Source organism: Chaetodon auriga, chromosome 3 (genome assembly GCF_051107435.1).
Source record: "Chaetodon auriga isolate fChaAug3 chromosome 3, fChaAug3.hap1, whole genome shotgun sequence".
NCBI lineage: Eukaryota > Metazoa > Chordata > Actinopteri > Chaetodontiformes > Chaetodontidae > Chaetodon > Chaetodon auriga.
The window spans coordinates 23,618,648-23,638,749 of record NC_135076.1 but is presented as its reverse complement, the minus strand read 5'-3'; the positions used below and the strand labels follow the sequence as shown (position 1 = coordinate 23,638,749).

General features: G+C 41.3%; 1 protein-coding gene and 1 pseudogene across 1 annotated transcript; both read right to left on the bottom strand.

Annotated features, from left to right (window-relative positions):
* Positions 1-157: 157 nt before the first annotated feature.
* LOC143318016 (uncharacterized) lies at positions 158-14,187 on the bottom strand. The gene is made up of 20 exons (XM_076725899.1): positions 13,996-14,187; positions 13,388-13,553; positions 13,147-13,299; positions 12,899-13,059; positions 12,564-12,740; positions 12,060-12,198; positions 11,317-11,504; positions 11,082-11,223; positions 10,826-10,992; positions 9,916-9,988; positions 7,607-7,701; positions 4,783-4,974; positions 4,012-4,174; positions 3,472-3,621; positions 2,825-2,985; positions 2,563-2,739; positions 1,934-2,075; positions 1,628-1,815; positions 1,386-1,527; positions 158-1,282 (listed from the first exon to the last, which is right to left on the bottom strand). Exons 1-20 carry the CDS (start codon positions 14,185-14,187, stop codon positions 1,107-1,109), a joined length of 3,144 nt encoding a protein of 1,047 aa, XP_076582014.1. The 3' UTR covers positions 158-1,106.
* A 2,318-nt stretch (positions 14,188-16,505) lies between these two features.
* LOC143318014 (cytochrome P450 2J2-like) lies at positions 16,506-18,812 on the bottom strand (annotated as a pseudogene).
* Positions 18,813-20,102: the final 1,290 nt, after the last annotated feature.

The window sequence follows — 20,102 nt, the reverse complement described above, 5'->3', positions numbered from 1 at the left end:
TAAACTTAACGTAATAAAACACATTACCATCTGTGAACATTTTGGCCTGAGTCGTTTCAAAAAGAGTCTGTGCATTTAAATTTGTGAAGCTCACCGCCAATGGCTGACTTCTCCAAACTGTCGCTAATCAATTCATGCAAACTGACAACTCTGGGATATGACCAAAATCATTTATTGATTTCAAAACATTAAAAGATTTTAAAGAAATTGCTGACAAAGAAAAAAATTATGGTTTGAGTTAACAGCACTGGAGGATAAAGAGATAACTGCCACCTCAATTAAAGGTAAAATCAGAGAATTTCATGCTTCTTGTCTAATTGTGTTACTTCATCTTTTGACTCCTTGCTTATAATCTGTCAAAATGATGTAGACATGGCTTCAGATGAAGGTACAAGGTTATGTGCACACAACAGAATACATTTTTTTATTTAGTACTAACAAAATCACAGAGGCTAATTTTAAATGTTTTCATCAATGTTATCTTTCTCCACTCCTGAAGTCTAATATTTCCAAAGATAAGTACCCAACCTAATGCAAGTAGTTGTTAGATAGCGTCAACATTCACTCAGTCAATGATAGATATAGAAGTTAATGGACTTGTATATAAGACTGAGGCTTTGATTTGTGTGTCTTTATGACGTGAAGCAAATCATGTGTAATTACTCTGGAATCTTTGCCTGAGAGATTGTGTTACTCAAGACCAGTGATCAAAACATGATTTGCTCTTTATATTATCTAACACGTGATGGCTCAACAGTTTATGAATATCTCAAGTTTTTGACCAAATCAATAAATTATCTGAGATCTCATAGAGGAAAGCTTTTCAGACCAATGAAAGATAGATAGATATCGAATCTGTACATGTGTGTTTAAATGTCTTCACTTTAAGTGAACTCACCATGTAATAATGATATATATGTGAGGCAGGTACCCCCATCAGGTGCAGCAAAGCTACAAGAAATATTAATCAATTTTGATTACACATATCCATATGTGAGTTTTACACAAGCAAAAAAACTGGAAACACCTCCATGGGAACACAGGAGATTTTTGATGATTTGTGCTGATGCTTTGTCTTTAGCTGTCTTAAGAAAAGGTGGAGAAAATCAGCGAGGAACAGCTATCATCCTGAATGGCTGGGGGGAATGGGTGAAGCCCAGCACGCCCTCCAAACTGGGCATTTCTCCAGGAACAGGAGAGAAGGTGAAGCGCTGGAGGAAGCATGTAAAGAAAAGGAACAGCTCGATTCTGGCCAGGTGCTCCCCTAAACACACACGTTTACCTGCAGGGAAACGGCAGCTTTAGGTTAACAGATTCCAAACTCGCTTGTTGCTGTCATTAATTCCTCAAAGCTAAATCAGTGAAAGTGGAGCTGTAAAAATTACCAGCTGAAAATGGTAAGAAGGCGTCTCTTCTGCGGAACTGGCCCTTTGAGTCCAAGAAATGCTCAGGATTGAAAGTATCTGGAGTTGCCCACTCATTCTTATCATACAGCACAGACCCAAGCATCGTGTTAATAGCTGTGCCCTGGAAAGCAAGTCAGAAAACACTGGCATCAATTATGCAGAATTTCTGAATTTTATAGCTTGTTATCCTTCCCTGGGTGGCTCTGGCTGTACTCCTTTACCTTAGGTATGAAGTATTCTCCCAGTGTGGTGTCCTTACTGGCCATTTTAGGGAATCCCAAAGGAACAATATTTCCCATCCTTTGAGACTCATGGATGACAGCGTCCGTGTAAGGCAGATTGGGTCTGTCGGTTATGTTGGGCTGACGAGACTGTCCGATCACTCTGTCTATCTCTGCCTGGACCTTCTCTGAGTGAGGAAGCAGAGTCGCAGTCTCATTGGACACCATACGCTTGAAATAAGACCAAACCATCTATAACCTTCATGGGAATACTTCTTTGCTTAAAGTGATTGATGAAATACCAACCCTGTATCTCTGGGTAGTGCAACATGTAAATGAGGGCCCAGCGTAAAGTGGTGGCAGTTGTTTCTGTACCAGCCTCAATCAGGTCCAGGGTGCAAACTAGCAGGGTTTCAATATTGAAGCCGGCCTGGGGATCCTCCTTTTTCTGGCAGTGCATCAGCAGAAAACGCTTTTATTTTATGGCACTGTACACAGAGCCATGCTTTCATAGCCTAGTTTTTACTGCAGTCACGGATGGATTTTTTTTTACATTTCTTCTTCACTTTTGATAGTGACAGCTGGAGAGTGACAGGAAAGGCAGTGGAATGAGGGAACAACATGCAGCGAGGGACCCTGGCTGGAGTCGAACCCAGGCTGCTGTGGTCAGGACTCAGCCATGTCATGTGGTACACGCTCTATGAGATGTCATGGTGGAACATGACATTTTAATAGGTTACTAAATTACAATTTGCAAATTGTCATTTTGGCAGACGCTTTTATCCAAATGGACGTACATATGAGATTTTCATACAACACAAGCAAGGTTCTAGACGGGAGAGAACAACAAGAACAAGTGCCCTAATGCAACTTTCTGGTCCAACTGCACATAGAAAATAATTGGTGGACTTTGTCCAGGCAAGTTTCACCCTTACCTTGTCCATCTCTGCCAGGTATACATCGATATAATCACGGGGGTCATCAGGGTTCCACTCCTCCTGGTGCTTCTCTACTTCCTTTTTCAGGAATATCATGATCTCCTTATAGTTGGCATGGACAGTCTGATGAGGTCCTGGCAGGTACTTCAGCAAACCGGGGAAGGCATCGTATAGCTATTGATGAGAGAAACTCAGATCAGTGATGGACCTGGTTTGTTTTGTGGTCACACCATGATAGTTGAGGCAGATCAGGAATTACCTGAGCCTGGGCTGAGCCGGTGAGCACAATGGCCTCTTGGTCCAACTCCAGAATCTTACGAAAGCTTTGATCGCTGTATTCAAAGCGATGTCCAAAGAGCACAGACGAGATGATGTTACTCACTCCATTCGTGATGATGTAGTGGGGATTGAAAGGTTTTTCTGGGAATATGATGAATTCAGTTCAAGTGGTGATATACATATTCAGATGCAGTTGTGGAAGTTAACTAACAACATTACCTTAAGCACAAAGTTGAGATACTTGTACTTTACATGAGTATTTTCTCCTCGTACCACCTTATACTTTATATTTAGATATTCTAATTTTTACTGCACAACAATTATTTGACAGCTTTAGTTATTAGTTATTTTACAAATCAAGATTTTTGTATTGATTTTAAAATTATTAATTAACTGACTGACTGTGAATGCAGGATTTGTACTAGAATATAATAGTGTGGTATTACTACTTTTATTTCAGTAAAGGATGTGAATACTTCCTCCACCACTGTTAGGATGTAAGATCACTTTATTTGCCACATACATTCTGTACAGTTGGGATGTGACGAGAGTACACTGTCAGGAGTATTTTTTGCAATAGTCAAGTGATAACTAACAGATGAAATACTACATATCTTACTCACTTACCTTGTTCATCTCTGAAAGCTTCACAGATAAAGTTGCTTTCCACTTCAATGTATTTTTCCAGTGACTTCTGGCCTTCCCCAAAGTAACGCAGGTGAGTGTTGGCAAACTTCCTCTGCTTCCTCCACAGGTAACCATTGCTCAAAGCTATGCCTGTGTAATTATTATATCAAATTACACACAAAGCAAACAGGCCCCGCACAGACATTGCTGGGTGTAGTTTCAAAATAACGTGCTGTTCTTTATTTAGGAATTCAATAATTTATGAGCGGCTAGATTAAGAATAAACAGCTACCGTCACTCCCTAAACCCTGCTGTGCTGAGTTTGGTGTATCCTTGTGGGGAGTGTAGATGGAAAAATATCAACACTATACATATTCTACACTGGCAATACGGTTTGTCTCATATCAGCTGGCTGACTGTTCTCTGATTTGTGGTTAAATCCTTCAACACAGCACAAAGACTTTTGGTATTACCCTATAGAAGGAGCTCGATACAGTCAAAGGCTTTTGGTGCCATGCAGTCATGCTCTCACATACTCACCAAGGCCCTTGAATACAGTATGGAAGAGAGGCACAATAGGTCGATCAACAAAGCTGTCCAGCTGGTTCACAAGAGCCTCTTTGACCATTTTGTATCCTGAAATAAACACCATCCTCTCGCTGCCTCTCCTCAGGCTGAACACAGGACCATACTCCTCAGCAAGCTGCATTCAAAAACAAATCACCAAAGGTTTCACAAAGACTCTTTTTTAGTCTTTTCATTTCTGAACTACAGACTGCATTGAAATAAAGGGAGTTTTTGCAAGATGAAGTGCTTGAAGAAGGTGGACCCTTACTAGACACTTTGGACTAACCTTGAGGTAACGTCTCACTGTAACCACTCCTGCAACAGATTGGTCTCAGAGATGCTGATAATACTGTGAGTTTGACCTTGTGACTGCTGTTCGTCTCTGTTTTATCTGCAGTTTGCTATATGTTCATGATTTTTTAAAATTGTTTCTTTTTTGACATAGTAAATGACTTATTTTGCATGTACTGACCTGCAGTTTGTCACTAATTGTTTTAGCTGAGAAATTGTTTCCTGTAGCTTTGTTGTCATAAACCATTATAGTTGAAAATCAACCCTTGGTTTGGGTAAAGTACATGACTATGTACTTATTTTAAATTGGCGTTGCAGTTTTATGATGGCGTTGTGTATTTATTGCTATAACTTGTGCTAAACAAGTTGATAAGGCCACTTTTGTAAGTCACCCCAAAGATCAACTCTTCACAACTCTTCTCTCAGGAAAATAAAATTTTACTTTCACCTCACCTTGTCCATTGTTTTGAAGTCCACCCCCGTGAAGACATTTCCCAGAAAAGGCACAGCCAAGGGTCCAGGTGGAAAGTTTTGTGGCCTCCAATTTCTGACAATATCAGTCACAAGTAAAACCATAAAACTGAGCAGCAGCCAACCACTGAAGTCCAAATACTCAAGAAGTGCTTCAAAAATCATGGTGAAGATCGTTCAGAAAGCTCCTCTGTAAAATCAGTTTGCTTGTGCAGATAGCAGTGGTGCCTATTATCAGGGTGAGGGAATGGAGGAAGCTGGAAAAAGAGGTCCAAAGAAGGAGATGTTACATAACACCGGTGGCCTCTCAGGACCTCTGCAATGAAAAGCAAAGGCTGGAACTTGATCTCGTCCAGCTTGTTGTTTACTCTGTGCATTTGCACTGCATGTTATGGACACAAGCCCATCTTCCTAATAATTTCAAAACAAATCATTTTTTAGTAATCAGTCAACAATACAGACGGCAAAGTAAGCCAAAATGAATAAATAAAGCATCTTCAAAAAGCTAATATGTGCGTGACTTACAGTCAATGGATTTTTATGCAGATGTATTTAACAGACGTGTTTAGTAAATCACTTTTTCACTTAGCACATAGCCACGCGCTACTTTTGATCCAACTTCAAAGGGTGCAATAGTAGAAAAGTTCAATAAATATCAGTAATAAAGGTAATGGTCTGCCTCATTATTCTACTTGTATACATGTGAGGACCCTCAATTACATAATGCTTTTGCTATCTCTGAACTCCAGGGGCCCTGAGGGTCAAAACACAAAGACATTTTTGATTACATAATGGACAGCGGACAGAACCTCAGTCTCTCTCTCATTTCCTGTTTCTAATGCGTCCTACTCCTGACAGCTATCGTTTTTCCAACCCACTTTAGACTATGACCCCTTTCATTTGCTGCCATCGCATGGGTCAAATGGTGGCAGCGGCAGCTAGCAGCTTGCTGCTGATTTAAGATGGGAAGTAGTGGTGAACAAATGGGCCAAACACACAACCTTCATCTTAGGGATTAGGAATTGTATGAGTCAGTTCTTAAAGACTTGACTTTATATATCCATTTTTTTGTTGTCAGTTTTCTGTTGGAAACTACTTCTACTTAGTGTTACGCATTGTCTGTGACACTCACGCAACTGACACTTTTCATACACATGAAAGTAATTGTGTCTCAATGCTGAAATCTAGTAATAAAGGCTGACAGAATTTTACATTTCTGGTTACATTAAAGAGCTTTGCCAACATGCTCTCATGATGCATGAACAAATTTAATTTCAAATAAGAGCAAGCCTCAAAAAATATATTTGTAATGTTTAATCGACTTTCTGTGCACACAGGACAAAGTCTGCACATCAGCTTTTTTCCAAGGTCCAAAGCATATAGATTGTGTGCCTTTAGTTGACACACACCACAGGTGCACACACACCACTCCAACATCAGAAAACACCTTTCATGCGTGTAGAGTTTTGCCTCGCTTTGCCTTCAATTTCACAACTGTGACAAATGGAAACGTTCATAAAAAATACGTTTTTAATGTGAGTAAGCTTTTTTTCCTGTTCTTTCTGTCTGTCTCAGCAGTACAGTTGTCTGATCGGGAGAGGCAGTCAGAAGAACCTGATCATGTAAAACTTGTTGTAAATTGCAGCAGAGAAGTCACAGAAAACTGGAACTGTATGTACGCAATAGGACAGTAAGACTGCAGTCACTGATGATTCGTAACGTGAAGTTTCTGTTTCATCCCAACTGGAAATACTCCTCATGAAAACTGCAAGGCTGAAAGCCTCTCTTTCCCTGTCATTTTGCGTTCTGCAGCTAACATACCTGTAGATGGTGCTGCAGGCTTTGGCCCTGAACCTGCTAGTGTTGTCAGAAACAGTGTCACACTACATTTTTTTAAGAAAAAAAAAAAAGACATTAACTGCTGAATAACGGTTATTCAGGCAGCTTCCAGCAACAGCAGCAGGTTAGTGGTTTAAACCAGCAGCATCTGCTGTGACAGATCCGCTGCACCCATGATGAAATGAAATCATTTGTGTTAGTTTGTGGTAACTGTACTATTCAAAAACTCATTAAGAATATGCATTATGTAAGAACAATACAAACTAAATCAATAAATTGATAAAACATGATTTTGACTCAGGGTGTCTTAAAGACATGGCCGCAAAAATAAATAATGATGCAGGGTCCACCTTGGTTGATATTGTATTCAGGAGGATTCCCTAACAAACTTACAGCAAATCTTATTATCAAAGCCAACTAACATGCAGTGAACCTGGAGCTTTTTGGGCTCCTCTGAGTCACTGCCATTCTATTTCTGTCCACCAGAAACCCTCTGACTTTTTCTCCTGTGCCAATGACATCACTCCCACATCCTGCCGGTCACTCCTGTCCTGCCAAAACTCCTGTCCCTCTGGTCAAAATCACCTTAACACACTAACCTAACTAACTCTCCCTTTTCAGCCTGGTGTGATGGGGGGTGATGAGAATGAAGAAAATGGTGATGGGTTATTGTAACTACTGAGTTGGTTCTTTTACATCAAGTGGTGAGCACTATGTTTTCAGCCAAGGAGGTACAACGAAAAACAAGCTGTGTGTGTTAGGGACAGGATTGTCCCTTTTTTTATTTCGCCCATACCAGGCACAGACACCAATAATTCTTTAAAAACAACAAAATTAAAAAGAGGTGTCCTTAACACCGTCTCTAAAACGGGCCACAGAGTCTTCTATGCACCGGTTAAAATCGGCTAAAAAAAGACTAACTAAAACAAGCACAAGGCCCGATTTAAAACCAATTTAAAAACGAAACCCGATGACGGCCGTCCTGCTCCTCGCCGTCGCCACGCCACTCTCCGTTCCTCCTCTGGCTCGCTCCGTAGGAGGGCGGACCTTCGGCCAGGATACCTGGACAAACACAAGAGACACAGCGGCAGTGGGGAGGTACACGACACGGTGCAGCCGAGACGCCTTCCTTTCACGTGCCAGAGTGTTACTGGGTCCCAAAGGGTACTCACACGCTAGGCAGAGCTCCTCGCTCTGCCGCTGCCGTAAGGTCACGTAGTAACACTCTGGACTTCGTCGGCTCGGCTGCAACCACCACCTCTGTCACGGTCTCTGGTCCGCGGCCGTCTCAGGGTAGGCCTCTCAGGCGGTATCGGGATCGTCCTCTAAAATGTTTGCTGCTGCCATCTCCGCGCCGTGCGATCCCCGTTCTGCACCCGCTCTGCTGCACGCCCACTTCCTTCCGCCTTGTCCTTTTACGTCCCTCCTCTTCGTGTGCGGTTGGCTGCTCACCGCTCCGTACTCCAGTCCCATTGGCCAGTCTATATACAAAAGGTAAAGCACTCACAGGTGCTAGTTACCAGTCAAATTACCAAGGGTGCTCCGGCCGGAAGTAAAACAACTCAAATTACATCACACTAAAACCATGCAATAAAACACAATAAAAACACCACTGCAAAACGATAAAAACATGCAAGAACATAAATAAATAAAATGCAATAAAACCAAATGGATGCAACAATAAAAAATAAGTAACTTAAAACTTCCGCCGTGCGACATCAGCATTTTGTAACCAGGCTTTTCCACCTACTTAGAAAATTTGTAATGCTTCACACACCGATGAGCATCGGTGTGTGAAGCATTACAGAAGCATTTATTAACCTCACTGAACCCTGTTCTCTTGTGATGGCACAGCTAACACTGTGAAATAAACAGGCAAATATAAAATAAGATGACAAATGGAGAAAATATACTATATACTCTGCTTACAGGCGATGGATGGCAAGAGTATTTTGATATTTATCTTTCTTTTTCTGTTGTTGACTGATATTTGGAAACACAGAGTGCCATCAGACTTTATTCCTGGTCTTGTCCTCTGATCAATGACATTCCTCACATTAGCCGAACCAGAATCCACCTGCAGTTCACAGAGGTATGTCCAGAGGCCTTAAATACACTATCAGACCATATTCAGTGACAACACTCAGTGATTTATTTTTACACTGTTCCAAACACTCATGACTTTTCCCACACAGAAAGAAAAGGCAACATTTTAGAGCTGTTATAAAACCATTCAGACAGATGACAAATCTAGTAAATCATTCACTCAAATACAAAACAATTGCAGAAATGGATGATGATTAAAAAAGGTAGTTCAACCACACTGTTTGGTTACTGGTGTTATTTAACCAAGCTGAATGTCCCCATTAAACAAACCTTAAACTGACACGTTGCCCTCATTAAGACAAACAAAAAAAAAACATGGTACAATTAAACCACCTCAATCAGCAGGTCAGAACTGAAAATAGGCCACGATCACAAGATCATTGTCAGTTTTCACTGTTATACGTTGGCCTGTGTTAAATCACATTTAGACCGTTTGATCTCGCTCAAGAGGCAGCTCCTAAAAACAAAACAAAACAAACAAACAAACAAACAAACAAACAAAAAACAATACGTTACATTCTTTCTTCGGCAATAAAGACACTAACTAAATTAGCAGCCTGTATAAAATCGTAGATTAAAGACGTCTTTCCGAGTGTTCTCTGAACGTAACGCACACGTCCCTGGATGCACGTCATTTCAAAATGGCGTCTGTCAATGAAACGTAACTATATGCGGACTGTTGTGCTGTTCAAGAGGAAAGGAGAAATTATTATTCTTTTTTATTGAAGTAAAAGACAAGACTGTGTCTAGTCTTTGTGGTTTGTGGGGATGAGCTCAGAGTGATGATAAAGGCTAAACTTGAGCATCGTTAGAGCTAAAACATGCTAAACTGAGCTACAAGGACCAATGCGCTTGCATAGAGTTAGCGCTTTTAGGAAGAGTTTGGATGCCCAACAAGCAGCTTTCACAAGACCGCATTCTGACAGAGACAGTGTCATGCAAGGAGGTTTTGTGGTCAGCAAGCTAAAAGCTTAGAAACTGAAACCTCTTTCAGGAAAATGTATGAAGGCGTGCCTTGTTGCGGCTGCGGAGTTGCTGACACCGGGAGGTGAAGTTGTTTCACAGTGTTTGCTGGTCTGGAATAATACATAGAGTTGAAGGGAAAACCTGATGTGAACACTTTTCTGTGTGATTTGGTCTTTGTGGTGGACATTACCAAGCACTTCTTACCCCTGAATTCCACCGGGCGCATGACGTCCACGTTCTGTTCGCAACGCATCCAATGGAGCTGATCGCTGCCATTCTGGACAATGCGGTGCAATTCCACCGGGTTCGTTCTCCTATGGGTGAGTCTCCTTCGAAGTTAAATTGTTTACTTCTTTTTTTTCTCTTTTAATTGCCTTTGTTGTCGATGTATGATTGGGAGTGCACAGTGGGTTTTATTTTGAAAATTTACCGGATTCTCTACACCGTTCCTCTGTCTGACTTCCTGTCTGGCTCGATCTGCTCTGCACACCGTCAAAAATACCGTGTCTAAAATTCTTATCACAGTGTCTTCCACAAATTATTCCTCTTCTTCGAGATTAGTCAGAGTTAAATGAATGTAATAGTAATCAAAATAATAACAAACTATTCCAGCCATGAATGTATGTCATGTTGTGTTTTTAACAATGACTTAAACAAGCTTTGTGACACAAATCAATTAATCTTATATTAGTCATTAACAAATGTGTTGAAATGGTTTGTTAATGATTTCAATTCATCATGCATGACATAACTGACCATCATTACTTTAGAGAAAAGTTAACAAATACATTTTGTAAGCTTGAAGAACGTATGCTTATGAAATCTTTATAAATGTTGTCATTAACAAATACAAGGAAAGAGGGAATGTCCTGTAAACAGTGTCTGTGAAGATTTACAATTCATCCAGGTCATGGTTATCCAAGGAGGGTTGTATCAACGGGGAAATGGACTTGGGTTTCAAGACAAAAAACAGGTCTTTGCTACATGAGGCAATCAAACAGTCGTGAAAGGTTGACACTGAGAGGTTTTCTCTCCTTAACTGTTTTAAGTCTTATCTGTTTCATATCAGTTGGATGTAAAATGGTTGAGTGAGATGCTGCATAATTCAGCGAGCCTTGGCATAAACCTTGTAGGGGTGTGGTACACGTGTAGTTCCAGTAACTCCTTCTGTACTCAGCTCAACTCCATCAGGAACAGAGAAAGAGAACTTCTGTAGCAAACCGACAAGAAACAGGAACAGCTCCATCTTGGCAAGGCCTTCTCCGAGACACACACGTTTCCCTAAAGAGTCCACAGAAGGTTTAACAGTTCAGGATAACACTTATATTCTGGTTGAGGTTGTGCTAAAGATTGAGGTGATTGAGGTTTACCTGCAGAGAAAGGCAGGAGAGCTTCTCTCTTCACAAATTTTCCCTCAGCATTGAGGAAGTGTTCCGGGTTGAAGCTGTCTGGAGTCTCCCATTCAGTCTTGTCGAACAGCACAGAGGTCAAGTTGGGCATCAAGGATGTACCCTAAAAAAAATCCATAGGTTAGTGTTATGCATTACTGAAACAACACTTTTTCATTCCTCAAAAACACTTAAAATCACTGTGTGTTAGATCCACCTTGGGTATGAAGTAACCACCCAGTGTTGTGTCCTTGGCGGCCATTCTGAGCCCATTGAGAGGAACAATGTTTCCAACCCTCTGGATCTCGTGGATGACGGCATCAGTGTAGGGCAGGTTGGCTCTGTCAGCCATGGAGGGCAGGCGGTTCTGTCCAATGACTCTGTCTATCTCTGCCTGGACTTTATCTAGAAATACAAGAAAATTGAAGGAATGGACATGTGAGTATTGCTTTAAGACAGACAAACTTTGAAGGTTTGTATTTGTTTCCTCCAAAAGTCACAAATAGTCCCTATCATGAGCCATGCTAGTGGCATGACAATGTTGCTCTGACAGTCCACCACTTTGGTGCAGACTGAAATATCTCAACAACTAGAGCTGCTAGCATGGCTGTATACTCGTTTGGTGTTCTTTCCATGTTGTTTCCATCAACTGTATAATAAACAGTGGATGTAGCCACCATGATGTCAATCATTGGTTTATGGACTGCCATTTTTAAGCCTTGAATTTGGCATTTTGGAGCTAGAAGTGACCATGTTTGGGGGAAAGGGTGGAGCTGCCATGGATACGCATTGCTGTGCCTCTATCTGATCTGGTTCTGCCACCTGTTGGGTCGCCCCTGCTGGCCCTTAGAAAGAATGCAAGTTCAAAGCACTTCTGCATTCAGACCCAGAAGTTCACCTATTCTACTGTCTATGGTTGTTTTTCAGGTAGCTCATTATATGGCCTAGTGTGGCACCTACCCTGGACATCAGGGTGTTTGATGAGGAAAACCAAAGCCCACAGCAAAGTGGTGGATGTTGTCTCAGTTCCAGCCAGGAACAGATCCAGAGAGCACAGGGCCAGATTGGTCTCAGTGAAGCCCAGGTCAGTCTCTTTGTGCTGTTCAGAAATGCAGACAAGATACAGTTGACTGACAGGAGGGCCTACATAGTGCAGCGTGTGCAATATTGTTTTTTCCCATTAAGCTGTTCCACCTACTCCTGCCGTCCTGTGCTGTGATTGACTAGTACTTATTGTCTGTTTTCGAAACAGCATCAAACAGTCTATTTTAACACAAAATCCTGATCTTTTCCTAATCATCCACCACGACCTCCTCCCTACTTGAGCTTTGCCACTCTTTGTACTGATAGCTAAAGGCTTTCTGCTGAACAAGCACTAGCTAATCAAAAGGCAGTAAGGCGGGACTAAGTGGAACAATTTTGGTGGAAAAAAATCACATGTGCACAATGCAGTTGTTCACATACCTTCTCCATTTCAATGATGAAAGTGTCAATGTAGTCGCGGGGATTGTTGTAGTCCAGGTCCTTCTTGTGACTCTTCACCTCCTCTGTGATGAAGTCTTGGAGTGCGTTGAAGTGGCTGAACATTTTCTTGTGAGGACCTGGCAAGTGCTTCATCACTCCAGGGAATGACTCATACAGCTATTCGGAATAAAGAAGTAGATGAGAGAAACTTTCACTCACATCATCTTTGGTGACAAGTTATGAGCATGGCCATTGGCCTCAGAGACGGTTACAGATCGTCTCCCGCAGTCCCACCAGAATGCTGTCTCTGAAGTCACTAGATGTGGCTGACTTACCAGACCCCATATAGAGCCCTCCAGAAAAAGAACTTCAGACAGATACTTCAGCATCATCTGGAATTTGTGGTCGTTGTATTCAAATCGTTTCCCCATCACCAGCTGGCAAATGATGTTGGACACAGCGTTGTTGAAGAGGCCTGCTGGACTGAATGGTTCACCTGGAGGAAAGGAGTCCGCTGTTTAGACAGCTGCTGAAGAGCTGAGGCGACAAACTATAACTGTACTTTATACTTATTGTGTGCCACCTTTTTCCTTCTCTATCTCATCCTGCAGGTGTCGGATCTCCTCACAGATACTCTGCTCGAGGCTGTTTTTGCCCAGGCCGAAACTACGTAAGGTAGACAAAGCAAAGCGCCGCTGTCTCTTCCACACTTCGCCATTGCTCATGAACAGACCATCTAGACACAAGCATGCAGAGGAAAGAGGGTTAATGGTTCAGGGGAAGTAATTTCTCTGCAGCATGAGAGAGCAGACAGATTTGTACACCTTTGGTTCCTGAGTAAAATCTGTCAGAGACTGCATTGTATGGTCGATCCACAAAGTTCTCAGCTTGTGCCACAATGGCTTCCTTCACCATCTTGTATCCAGACACAAACACCAGCTTGTGACGACCGAGGCGGACGCTGAACACATTCCCATAGATGTCAGCGAGCTGCAGACAATACATGAAGGAACAGTGATAAATCACAACACATTACTGCATCATATGGACTTTTAAATTGGTCAAAATCCTAAAGCGTTTTATAAAAATTGTTTAAATAGCTTCCTTTTAGTTTAGTGTCAGGTTTACATGTTGTAAAGCACATGTTCACATTTGTAACTATCATCTGATAGGAATTACACAAAGCTATCTGTGAAGGGTCTTGATCTGTATGTAAATTCAATTAGGTTAATCAAATTTAAATGTATCAGAATGCCTCAATAAAATTCACGTGCAAAATTGATTGATTAACAAAACAAGATAACACTTTTAAAGTGCTTTACCAAGCTGAAACATATTGATAAAAGCCTTTAGCAATGATATCACTTTTAATCTTCGATCCTTAATAATTACAGGCACTGTAAGGTGAAACCTTCTGTGTGTTAATCTTTACCTTGGTAAAATAAATGTGTGGATGTTTTCCGTCCACGCTCAAGAAATTCCCAACAAAGGGAAGAGCCAACGGTCCTGGAGGAAAATTTGGAGGGTTCTTGTGTTTGAGGAAGTCTGCAATTAGGATAAAAACTAGAATAAACAGGAATGTCGCCTTGAGGTCAAAACTCAGTAAAAAATTATAAAGCCACATTGTTGAAGAGAGTTGAACCCGCAGCAGGAGAAAGGTCTGAGCTTCTCAAGGCTTTTGTCCTCCTTGCTTGAAATACCTGTTATTTTCTAAAGTCTGTATGTACAAAGGTGCTTGTGATAATTGTTCTTACATAACCACCTATAGATACACCTCATTTTCCCTTGACAAGCAAGATCTCATATGATAAAGATTCAAGTAATGATATAGAACAGAATGTTCTCTTAGCAAAGAATTAACAAATCGATTTTACCTGAACATAGTAATTTTATGGCAATCACTCATGAGCCATCTCAACTGAGCAATATAACACACACTGCATGAAAGACCTCCGCTGTCTTTCAGTGACTTCAGACTTTGGATTTTGATAGTGCAAACAGAATTAAACCAACAATACAAAGTGCAGTGGGAGTAAAAGACATCTAAATGACCCACTGTGCTGTTAAAGTAAATAGCAATCATTAGAATAACAGAAATGTATGTCAGATGTTATGAGGGATCATCTGCCGCACAGCTAAGAAATTTAGCATCGAGGTCAGCTGGCAGAAAAAGCTCGCTGTGGTTTCAGATGAACGCCTGTTTTTTAAACTTTATTCAACTGGAATCACTTATGTTTGTCAAAGATTTTCAACAGATAAAGAGCATTGCTTGCAAAGACTGAGTCCAATGGAAGGGAATGTATCAGGTGAGCTTAATACTTTTGTATGGAAATGGGATGTGTTCGAGACGTGGTATTTGTTCCCAAACCTAGTTATGAAACTTAATTTCACTCATGACGACCAGGCCACTGTGATACACATTTAGAATGGTTTAATGCTCAGGATGTGACAATACCAAAAACTCACAATATGATAATATATATACAAAAACAAGAAAGAAGGTGCAAATTTTCTTGAAAAATGCCCTTTATTAATAAATTGGACCATATATTTTTTTTTTATTCATATACATTTGTTTTTTACTTCAAGTGCTTCTGCTTTCCTTATTTCCTAAAATGAAAAAAAGTAGCCAGCCATGACCTAAGCAGTTGCAAAACTTTGGCATGAATTGTCTTTGGCAATGGTTAGTCTTTTTATAATTTTTTGTAGTTATGGATGGGGACATATGGATTTGTGAAATCAAGATGGTTGGTAGTTGAGGATAGCAGTGGTGGATTCAGCTTGCAGCTGAGCTCACAACTTTAGAGTCGCTGAGGTCAGATGTGAGTCATTGACCTACCCAGCCATTGTGAGTCACATGATAGTGGGAATGATCTTGCAAGAGGATAAGTGCCTGAGACTCCCCACCAGTCAGTATGAACTGAAGAAGCCTCTTGGATAAGAGATTAACCGTCTTCTTGAACTTCAAGAAAGTTCAGCTGCCTTTGTCAAGCATTTAGAAGTACAAAAGTTTACATCCCTCCGTTGGCCGATGCTGTAGCAAGCATTGGAGCCCCCACACATTGTGGTTTCACAGCTGTAGACATTGTAACCCCAGTACCTCTTCCTCATCTCTGGAGACTTCGGTCATGCTTCCCTGTCTTCCACTCTCCTACCTTCACCCAGGAAATGCCACACCCAAGACAACAGAACCTCAGACTTACTGAATGCAAACACAAAGGATGCTTACAGTTCCTCACCCATCCCCCCACTGTTTCGCTCTGATCACAACCTGGTTCATCTGTTCCCTGCCTACATACCTTTGGTGAATAAGCAACCACCAACCATAAGGTATGTGAGGAGATGCTCTGAGGAGACCACTGTAGCACCGAGGGACTGCTTTGACACCACTAACTGGGAAGTGTTGTGCAGTACACACAGGGAGGACCTTGACCATTAACAACCTGCATCATCATTAACATCTGTGTGGATAACACTTTGCCGACTAGGAAGGTATGGTGTTTGTAAAAGCAAGGAAGGCTGCAGGCCCTGATGGCATTTTGACTTCTCCCGTGCACTGCTCAGGGGGAAGCTGGAATGAGCTGGAGTAGACTGCCGCCTGGCTTTATGGACCATCAACTACCTCACCAATGGTCCACAGTATGCCACAGATCAGTCCCCTCTATTCAACTGACTTTGAACTTCCCCCACTGCACTGACTCTCAGCCTCTATTCCTCAGACTTGTACTTTACCTGGCTTTAGCCTTGTTTTAACATTTTATTCATTTATTTATTAGCATTTATAATAAAGACCAATCTTGTGTCTTACAAATATTCAGCCTGTTGTCCTTTGCCCACGTCTTTGCACTGATTGGTCAATCCGAACTAAGTGTTCCTTTACCTATTCCTTTTTATTGTCCATTTGTTCATTTTCTATGTCTCCTTTATTGTTTATTCTTGCTGTTATTGCTGTCTGTAAGAACAGAATTGCCCCAAGGTGGAATCAATAAAGTTATATCTTATCTGAAACTGGCCCTCTGAATCCAAGAAATGCTCAGGATTAAAGGTATCTGGAATCACCCATTCATTCTTATGAAACAGCACAGACCCAAGCATTGTACTAATAGCTGTGTCCTAGAAAGCAAGTTATGAAATTGTATAGCTTGTTGTATTTCCTTGGGTGAGTCTGGTCGTAGTCCTTCAACTTAAGTATGAAGTATTCTCCCAGTGTGGTGTCTTTACTGGCCATTTTAGGGAATCCCAAGGGAACAATATTTGCCATCTTTTGAGACTCACGGATGACAGCATCCATGTAAGGCAGGTTTGGCAGGTTTGGTGTGTCGGTTATGTTGGGCTGAGGAGACTGTCCGATGACTTTGTGTATCTCTGCCTGGACTTTTTCTGAGTGAGGAAGTCCAGAGTCGCAGCCACAATGGGCAGCTCATTGGATGTCAAACACTTGAAGTAAGACAAAACCGTCTTTAATCTTCAGGGGAATACTGCTTTGCTCAATGTGATTGATGAAATACCAACCCTGTATCTCTGGGTAGTGCAACATGTAAACAAGGACCCAGCATAAAGTGGTGGCAGTTGTCTCTATACCAGCCTCAATCCGGTCCATTTTTGATACTGACAGCTGGAGAGCACCAGGAAAGGCATTGGAAGGAGGGGATGACATGCAGCGATGTACCCTGGCAGGAGTTGAACCCAGGCTGCTGTGGTCAGGACTCAGCCTGGATACGTGGTACAAGCTCTATCAGGTGAGATGTCACGGTGTCCCAGAACATGACACTTTAATAATTTACTAAAAAGTGGAGTTTTGTTCAAACAAGTTTCACCCTTACCTTGTCCATCTCTGCCAGGAATACATCGATGTAATCACGGGGGTCACCAGGGTTCCTCTCCTCCTGGTGCTTTTCTACTTCTTCTTTCAGGAAAGTCATGATCCTTGTAGTTGCTGTGGACAGTCTGATGAGGTCTTGGCAGGTACTCCAACAAACCGGGGAAGGCATCGACAAACTCAGATCAGTGATGGACCCAGTTTGCTTTGTGGTCACAAAACAGTATATGATATTTTATTTTCATACCACTTTACACTTCTTCTCCAATAGATTTCAAAGGTAAATATTCTACTTTTTACTCCACTACAATTATGTGACAACTTTAGTCATTAGTTATTTTACAAATCAAGATTTTTACAAACAAAACATATGAAAATGTATACTTACAGTTAAATTATTAGTTGATATGACTATTAATATTCTAATGATCTAGTGTAACAGTCACAGGGACCGTGAATGCAGGACTTTTACTTCTACTAGAGTATAATTACAATGTGGTATTACTACTGTTATTTCAGTAAAGACGTGAATACTTCCTCCTCCACTGTTAGGATGTAACATCGCTTTATTTGCCACATACATTCTACATAACTGGAATCTGATGAGAGTGCACTGTCAGCAGTATTTTTGCAGTAGTCAAGTGATAACTAACAAATGAAATACTATATATCTTACTTACTTGTTCATCTCTGAAAGCTTCACAGATGAAGTTGCTTTCCACTTCAATGTATTTTTCCAGTGACTTCTGGCCCTCCCCAACGTAACGCAGGTGAATGTTGGCAAACTTCCTCTGCTTCCTCCACAGGTAACCATTGCTCAAAGCTGCGCCTGTGTGATTATCATATCGAATTACACTCAAAGCAAACAGGCCCTGTACAGACTTTGCTGTGTGTAGATTCAGAATAACATGTATTGTGCTTTATTTAGGAATTCAGAAATTTATGAGCACCTACATTGAAAAGAAACAGCTCCCTAGTCTCTGCTGTGCTGAGTTTGGTGTGTCCTTGTGGGGAGTGACAAGGACAGTTGACCTTAAAAATATCAGTACTATACATATTCTGCACTGACAATACAGTTAGTTTGTTGCTTTGATCAAAAAAAACTTATATATAGCTGAAAATAAAACCTTGGGTAAAATACATGACAGTGCACTGATATTAAATTGGTGTGAAAACACTTCTGAGTTACAATTCTATGATGCTATTGTGTCTTTGTTATTCCTTGTGCTCATCATGTTGATAAGGCCCTTTTTGTCAGCCAAATCACAACAACTCTCCACAGCTCTTCTCTTAGGACAATAAAATGTCATTGTTCACCTCACCTTTACCATTGCTTTGAAGTCCACTCCTGTGAAGACATTTCTAAGAAAAGGCACAGCCCAGGCTATCACGGCCACAAAACTGAACAACAGCCAACCATTGAAGTCCATGCATTCGAAAGTGCATGGAAAATCATGACAGTTCAAAAAGCCCCTCTATAAAATCAGTACACTCATGCAGATAATGCCTCTCAAATTATCTGGTTGAGGAGCAGAGGAAGCTGGAAGAAGAAGCCCAAAGAAGGAAATGTTATGTAACACAAGTGGCCTCTCAGGACCTGTGCAATGAAAAGCAAGACTGGAGCTTGAACTCTGCCTAAACCCAGCTGGGTGTTTACTGTGTGCATGTGCACGGCATGATATGGACACAAGCCAGTCTTCCTAATCACATCATTTGTGCTAATATGTGTGTGACTTACAGTGGATGGATATTTAACACATGTGTTTAGTAGATCACTGTTTCATGGTATCAAAATACAAGCACTTGGCTGCAAACTGCTTTTGACCCAGCTTTAAACGGTGCAATAGTAAAACAATTCAGTAATTAAGGTCAGTAATTAAGATAAAGTCCATTTACCTCCACCTTTTTAATTTGTTTCTATACTAGTGTGATAAGTCTGTATAACATAATGCTTTTCCCAACACCTCACCCACACCTTAACCATTACAGTTATATGTCTTTCCCCAGCGCTTATTCCAGCCCTACAGTATTCCTGAAATCAAATCTTTGTCAGTAAAACTGCTGTCATGACTGGATTAACCATTTTAGGGGCCACAGGGGAAACATTTGCCATTGGGCCCCTACTCACCGCCCACCTACAACACTCCAGATGTTCTTTGCCCCAGAGTCCCCATTAGTTCCCATTTCCACTGCACCCAGGATGAAATTAAATCATTAGTGTCAGTTTAGCATAACATAAGCAAAATAAATAGAAGAAAATAGGTTTTGACAGAGGATCTCTCTTAAAGACATGGCAGTAAACCTAGCTCCTGATGCAGGGTCCACCTGCGTTGATATTGTACTCAGGAGGAGCATATTCCCTAACAAACTTACAATAAATCAAATTACCAAAGCCATTTAACATGCAGTAAACATGGGGCTTTTTGGTTCCTCTGAGTCACTGCCATTCTCTTCCTGTCCAGCAGAAACCCCCTGACTTTTTCTCCTGTGCTGATCACCTCACTCCTTCATCCAGCCATCTGCAGTATCTCCTGTCCCTCCAGTCCCGGCCACCCATACACTCACCTGTCCCCCCCCCCCCCCCTTATCAGCCCTGCAGTATGTAATCAGGCCTTTTCACCTGCTTGCCAGATTATCAAATTTGTTTTTGTGATTTATTGCCTTGGCTATTAACAGGACGTCACATGCACAAGTACACATTTCCATCACTGTTGGGGACA